The sequence below is a fragment of the Hypomesus transpacificus genome, chromosome 12 (assembly GCF_021917145.1).
Source record: "Hypomesus transpacificus isolate Combined female chromosome 12, fHypTra1, whole genome shotgun sequence".
In the NCBI taxonomy this organism is placed as follows: domain Eukaryota; kingdom Metazoa; phylum Chordata; class Actinopteri; order Osmeriformes; family Osmeridae; genus Hypomesus; species Hypomesus transpacificus.
The window spans coordinates 9,149,681-9,157,180 of record NC_061071.1 but is presented as its reverse complement, the minus strand read 5'-3'; the positions used below and the strand labels follow the sequence as shown (position 1 = coordinate 9,157,180).

The 7,500-nt window shown below is 47.4% G+C and overlaps 1 protein-coding gene across 1 annotated transcript in view; it reads right to left on the bottom strand.

The window, feature by feature from the left end:
- Window positions 1-2,606, bottom strand: part of LOC124474510 (protocadherin-20) — a 3,519-nt gene extending 913 nt beyond the window's left edge. Inside the window, exons 1-2 of the mRNA XM_047030709.1 lie at window positions 2,431-2,606; window positions 1-1,966 (exon numbers count right to left, since the gene is read on the bottom strand). The exon at window positions 1-1,966 is cut by the window's left edge and continues 913 nt beyond it. Of these exons, the coding sequence (XP_046886665.1) occupies window positions 1-1,966; window positions 2,431-2,478 (2,014 nt within the window). The 5' untranslated portion in view covers window positions 2,479-2,606. The remainder of the gene's footprint in view (window positions 1,967-2,430) is intronic.
- Between the last annotated feature and the right edge of the window lie 4,894 nt (window positions 2,607-7,500).

Genomic DNA, 7,500 nt, shown 5'->3' with positions numbered 1-7,500 from the left:
TCACCACGGCGACGCAGGAGAGGGAGGGCTCGCCTCCGTCCGCCGCCTCGACCCACAGGTAGTAGGTGCCCTGCTGCTCGCGGTCCAGCGGCGTCCTCGCCCTCAGGGCGCCGCGGCCCGTGTCGATGACGAAGACGTCGCTGCCGTTGAGGATGGACAGCGCCACCCAGCCGTTCTCCCCCGCGTCCGGGTCCGTCACCGACAGGACGCCGATCTCCCCGAACCCGGGGAAGTTCTCCGGGACGAAGAAGGTGAAGTCCTTGTTGATGAAGCGCGGGCTGTTGTCGTTGCGGTCCTGCACGGTGACGATCACCGTGGCGATGGACTCCCTCCTGGGAGACCCTCGGTCCACCGCCCGCACCGTGAAGCGGTACTTCTCCTTCTCCTCCCGGTCAAGGGACGTGGCCACCGTTAAAACGCCGGTCGTCCGGTCCAACAGGAAGATGGAGGGAGCGTCGGAGCCCAGGAGGTAGATGACCTCGCCTCGGGCCTCGCTGTCCTGGTCACTCGCCTGCAGCTGGGTGAGGAAGGTGTTGGGGGGGTTGTTCTCCTCCACCGACACCTCCACCAGACCCTGCTGGAACACTGGAGCGTTGTCGTTTTCATCCAGGACCCGCACGCGAACCGTGGTCTTGATGACCAGGCCGCGGGAGTTCTTAGCCACCACGGTCAACTCGTAGTCCTGTCTCTGTTCATAGTCCAGGGCCTCCGTGGTTTCCAGGAGGTACTCGTTCTTGAACAGCTTGTAAGGGCTCAGTCTGAACGGGCCCGAACCCTCCAAGTGACAGTCCACCTTCTGCCTCTGCTCTGCGTTCTTCACGGTGAAGAACGCGATGGGCGTGAAGGGCGGCTCCGACTCTTTCACGGACACCACGCCGTCTTTCTCCGCCGCGATGTAGCGCGGCACGACCACAGGGGGCCCCGTCGCCACCCGGACCACGTGAACTGTCACCGTGGCGACGGCAGGGATGCACCCGGGGCTTTTGGCGAGGACGGTGAGCTTGTAGAACTTTCCGGTGCTGGCGTCGATCTTCCCCGCCAGCCTGACGACCCCCGTGGCCGCGTCCAGATGGAACAGGGTCCTCGTTTCCCTCGGCACGCGCTCGCTGTAGGCGTAGGTGACGGCGGCGTTGGCGCCTAGGTCGGGATCGAACGCGTGGAGGCGTGTCAGCGGCGCCCCTTTGGTGGCGTTCCCGAACACGGTGACATTGACGTGGGACTCGGTGAACTGGGGGCAGTTGTCGTTGACGTCGCCGATCACGATGCGGAGCGAGGCCGTGCCCAGGAGAGGCGGGCTGCCGCCGTCCTCGGCGATGATGTCGGTCACGTACTCGCCCTGTGTCTCCCTGTCCAGCTCCTCCGTCACAATGAGGAAGGGGGTCAGCTCGCCGCCCTCGTTCTCCTCCACGTCCAGCGTGAACACGCCAAAGTCATTGACCAGCCAGTAGGTCTGCACGCCGTGGACCCCCAGGTCCGGGTCCACGGCCGACTGCTCCACGGCATAGCGCAAGTTCACCGGGGCGTTCTCCGGGACAGACACGCGGATTTCGTCCACCGGGAAACGTGGGCGGTTGTCGTTGACGTCCTCCACCAGAATTTTGACCTTGACCAGCTGAAAGTGCTGCTGGGGGAGGACAAACACGTCGAGGGCCAGGACACAGTCTGCAGCGTAGCGTCCTGGGCCAGACTCCGGACACAGACCCTCCCTGTCGATCTCCGTGCTAGATGTATACAGCTTCCCTGTGGTGCTGTTCAGTTGGACGTACTGCTCACTGTTCGTCTTTTGTGGCAGATTGAATAAAAGTGGGGGATCAACGTTGAAATCCAAGTTTAAGTCCTTGCCGACAGCCCCTATGAGAGTCCCCCTGGGTAATCCTTCCTTTATTTTATAGAGAAGCTCTTTCGCTTGGCTGAAATTGGCAAAACAGGAGAGAGGGCTGGTGTAAAGCAGGAGAATGCACAATCCCTGAAATAAATAATAATAAAAGATATTACTGTTTTATAAAATAAAAGGAAAAAATGGTTGCAAATGATGTTCAATCATAATCACATGCTTCATTCTATTTCCACAAAAAACTGTGTCAAACAAAGTCAATAACAATATAAAAAGTCCCTTGGTGTTTGTTAACTAAAACAATGAAGACTTACAAACTTAAAATAAGGTGACTATAAGGGAATGTATTCTTCTTCATTAAATATGGTTTGAAAAAATCTTTCTCCACATTTGTTCATCTCTCTTTGACAGACTAACTAGAAAAAAAGAGAAGACATTGAAAAAAAAACAAGACAGTCAAAGGATATTTAAATCAACAACTGCTTTTGTGGTGAAACAGCACATCCCTTAGTAGCACAGTCATTTTCTCCAGCATCTTTACAAAAAACACTTTGCTGTCTAATCTCCAGAATGGATTAAACACACATATCACTTACCCATATTGCTCCTATTTTGCCAAGGCTGGGGTTTCTTTTGCTGAACATGATTTGATCCTCGTCCAACTTCTGTGCCTATAGCAAGGACGATATGAACCAAAGCTGCCGAAGCATTGTGTGTGTTCGTGTGTGTGTGTTGATGAGCGCAGGTCTCTGCTCGTGCTCTGTCTAGTTGCTATCTGAACTGAACAAGCCATTCACTCTGACTCAGGCTCAGGACACACCCACACTATGCAAATAACCCCCTGATGGCAGCCAATCAGCTTTGAAGCCCTCGGGGGGGCCAGTTCTGGTTCACATCCCATTTTTGGGGCCAGAGCACATGCCCCTGGGCTGAGTGTGTGTGTGGGTGTGTGCGTGTGTTTATTATTGAGAGGTAGGCTAGGCAGGGTACTATACATTTCTGTCAGATCCGTTTTTTTTCTGTAAATTTAATTCCTTGTAAGTGATGTGGATAACTTCCATGGAAATTACATGAATCTACAACACTAAATCTTTGTCAGAATCTTGGCTCAACCTATCTGCATGCTAATAACTGCTCCTTGATACTCTACATGCAGTTAATTCATCAATCATCATCACATTATAAATTGGACTTTTGCTCTACACACACATTACTTTTACATTTTGGAGGTAGTTAGCATTACATTGCTTCCTGCATAGTAACATTTGACAGTTGTATTCTCACCGAAGAGGAAATGACATCACTGTATGTCATACAGACGCAAACTGACGATGAAAACACTGAGCAGAGAGTTGGAATATATCAGATTATATTAATCCCACATTAGCGTTAATGTGAAATGAGAAAGGAGTAAATGACAGTTTAAAAGAGCATGTATGGGATACATGGATACAAATGTTAAGTGTGCTTGCTTTTATAACTGTGATCAGTTTTCATTTTATAGTAACAGAGATATAGTATATACAGTGACATGGATATACACCGGTTATATAGACCGCATGAACTGCCAAACCATTCACAATTCTAAAATATCTCATTTTGGAGCTATCAAATTACAGCCACATTATTTATCCACTCGAGGATTTGTATTTAATATTAATATTTATAAAGATTTTTACATTTTATTTACAAACTCTCAATTATATACAGTATGCAGCACAACAACAAAATCCTATCATAAAGGACTGTTGGTTGCACTGTTTGGGCACCGGCATTAAAACTACTAAACTAAAAATGATGTAAAGATAAAGAGATAAAGTGTGTTTGTGTGAGAAAGAAATATCTAGAACCAGAGGGAGTGAGCGTCAGAAAGATTGTGTGGTAGCAGTGGCAGGATGCAGGATGCATCACGCCTCTTAACTCAGTCAACCTCCTAATCTCTAAGTGTTCCCAATCACGGAACAGCTGTCACTGTGGATTGGCAGCATATTGGTCGGAGAGTTTGCCTGATTGAAGCTCTCTGGAAAGTCGGAGGATTGGAAAGATAGTCACACAACTTTGGCTTAGAATCTGATTTAGGTGTATTGGTGGCCATGCAAGCATCATTCTATCTTCACATGGCACACAATGGCTTATCTAAACAAGCCCTTTGCTATGCCCTCAGAACCTGGAGAAGAATAGCATGGACAGATATGTGGAAAGAACACCGATAGTTCTCAGAACTAGTTTGGTACAGGTGTGTAGTTTGGTACAGGTGAATAGGTGTATTTTAGTACAGGTGTGTAGGTATAGGTTGATACAGGTGTGTAGGTATAGTTTGGTACAGGTGTGTAGGTATAGTTTGGTACAGGTGTGTAGGTATAGTTTGGTACAGGTGTGTAGGTATAGTTTGGTACAGGTGTGTAGGTATAGTTTGGTACAGGTGTGTAGGTATAGTTTGGTACAGGTGTGTAGGTATAGTTTGGTACAGGTGTGTAGGTATAGTTTGGTACAGGTGTGTGGGTACACTGCTTACATCAACCTGCATGTTATTTAAACAATTTAACGAATCAATTTGAGGAAGGGACAAGCAAGAGAAAATAAGAACAGATCATTCTCTACAGTGAATTCAAACTGGGCCAGTGAGGCTAGCACAGATGGATGCAGAATCTGGCCGGCCTTGTTGGTGTGAGGTGAGTGTGAGATGCAGACAGGCCTCTCAACAAGGGAAAACCCTCTGCGAAGAAAAACTATTTTTAGATCCGGTTGAAGTTTGGACGATCTGAGGTGCTGTCCGTCGGTACAGAGGGACAGATCCAGACCTGTCCTCAAAACAGCCTTTGGACACAGCCTGATAACAGTTCAAAAGTATGTTTTTGAGTTTTATTTTTAGAGCTAAAAACATGTCATTGCTTAAATTGCTCCGTAAGAGTGTTTGCCAAAGGGAGAAACAAACTCTGAAAGAAGGACATATTCTGATGTGTAAATGTACTGTTGTCACAAAGCGTCCTTATTTGAAGTTGATGAGAAAACCAATGATGTCCACAAAACACAAGGTCTAAAATTCAAGTACACACCACATGAAGGTCTTGAGGTCGAGTCACACAGACAATCTGGATCTCATCTCATCTGGATCTTATCAGTCTCTTAGGACAGGAACCATCTGAGATTCAGAACAGATCATCTCAGATCTGGAGACTGATGTTCAGTCTCATTCTTCTCAGTCAGGTTCTATGTGTGGACGTGTTTGAATCAGCGCCTCAAAGATTGGAACGCTGAACAGCCAATCACTGGGTAGCTACATTCGGCCCTTCACAGTCAGATGGTCTGTGTGACTCCAGCTTTACTGCTACACTGCTACAAAACTAGCTTGTCACGAACACAAAGCCAACCAAACTAAAAACACACAAAGCATGCACAGTTACTGTAGCTATTCCCAGGTGGTCGAATCACATGGCACAGTGATCACAAGGACACTGGACACAGAAGACCTTCCACTTTAGCTGCCCATTGTATAAGCACCGCACCACCTGTGGGAACGCAAGACTTTCACCCCCACAACCCCCCCCTGCTCTCCAGCCCTCCTCTGATTGAGTGCGTAGTCAAGGCCATTGTAGGGGATAATGATAATAGGTCGTATTGGCTCTGTCTGAGTGGATTCTGCAGCTGTGGGGCTTACTCCTGGTGGCTGACTGCTGCAGGGGTCACAACCTCTCTAAGCTAGTATAGTCTGTACGACCACGTCACAACCAATCAGGTCTGGCTGTTTCTGCCCTTCCACGTTCAGGACCACAATCCTTTACATCCTACCGCCATCACACTCATTAAATATATACTATCTACACATTATATACACATCTAGTCATACCCATCAAACTCCGATGTATGAATTCCAAGCATTCAAAAGGGTATGCACAATTTATTTACAGTCAAAAACATGGTGAGGTTCACGTTTCATTCGAAGGATTGATTGTCATGGCCTTTGGTAAGGTGGTGACCACTGGGGGAAACGCAACAGCAGGTCATTTGATTTGAATATGGATTTTGCAGTTCATACCAATTAAAACGCAACCAAGTCTCCCTTTTTTGTAACGTGGAATCACAACGTGGAAGAACGCTTTTATCGACTGACATTTGGCAGAGGAAAGAAGAGGTCAGAGTTCAACTTGAAGAAGTAGGAATTTGATGTGGATGTTTTTTTTCTGTCTGCCAACAGCTTAGGTTTAACACTACATAACGTACAACATGATGAATTCATGAAGCCCGTCCTGCATGGAATGCAGAATCTGACAGGCAATTACTCCTCTCCCGGTGGATCATGTTCAAAGTAGAGAGTAGGGAGGGTTGGGTGTCACAAGAACATATATCATATATTAAAAACTTTCTGCATTCCTAGTCTCCCTGGAACTGAATGATAAATAGTGTGTAATTGTTCTTATAACCTTTTGGGAGGGACAGCTGAGGAACAGGGGGTTGACAAAGGAATGTTGGATAAAGGCTTCAACTCATGTCAAAAGACCTGTCCAAAACGATGCCAAGGCGGTTACTGTAAAACAAGGTGTCTGTGTTAACCACAGGATTCAGCCGTTATTCCACAGAAATGCCTAGAGAGTAGAATAGACGGCTACAGACTTTCTACCAGAGAGGTTCATGTCATCTCTGCTGTCACCTCAGCGTTTTGGGACACCTTGTTTCAACTTGCAGTCCTGTAACAGGAGTGGAGACAGTTTAAGGTGCGCTGCCTTCTGTGAACTGTGGGAGTTGAATACTGTTACACTGTAGATGCCAGAAGATCTGGCTGTTCCAGTGTACTGTATAGGGTGTGCACACACACGCACACACACACCCTATCTGTACTTTTCTCTTTGCTTGACAAGTATCTCTTGACAAGAGATTCAAATCCTTTCACACAAAAGCTGAGTGAGAACTAGTGTTTTAGTGAGAGGCAGGAGAAGGGCAGAGGACTAAACTGGAGGCTCTGCATTCGCATGCTTCGCATTCCTTCTCCGAATAAAAGAGCTGTCATCTTGCAGACAATGCCACAATTCCTGAGTACTCTTTCAAACTGTAAACTGTTTAAGCCTGTTTCTCAGAGGGGGGGGGGAGGGGGGGGGGGGGGGAGGGGGGGGGGGGGGGGCGTGACCTCTAAGGAGGGAGGGGAGGGGCGGGGTGGGGTGTTGTCGTGTATGTGTGTTTATAACAGAACATTATATAAATGTGAGAGAAAAATGGGAGGAAGCAGCATTATTTTGTGACCAATTGCATCATTTGTCACTAACACACACACTCACACACACACACACAAACACACACACGTGTGAGATGAGGCTGGTGTAATCTCAATCCAGATTTCCATCCAGATGTCCTGTTAGCCTTGGGCTGATGTGTTGATTAAAGCGCTAAGCTCGGTTCATAGCAGGAAACCAACTCTCAACTCGCTCTGCAGAGCGAGAAGGCTGGTTTAGGAGGTATGGTGGATGAGGGAGGGGAAAGAGATTGAGAGTGAGAGAGATTGCAATTGAGAGGAAAACATAAAGCGTGAATTGTTCAAATTCCTATTTTTATGTCAGATCCTACCCTGTTTAATCTCTCACAGAAGATGGATTGTATTTACTATGTGTGACTGGCTGTCTGTCATCTCTGTCTTAGGGTCTTAAAACCAGTACGAGATGATTTGTGAAAAAGAC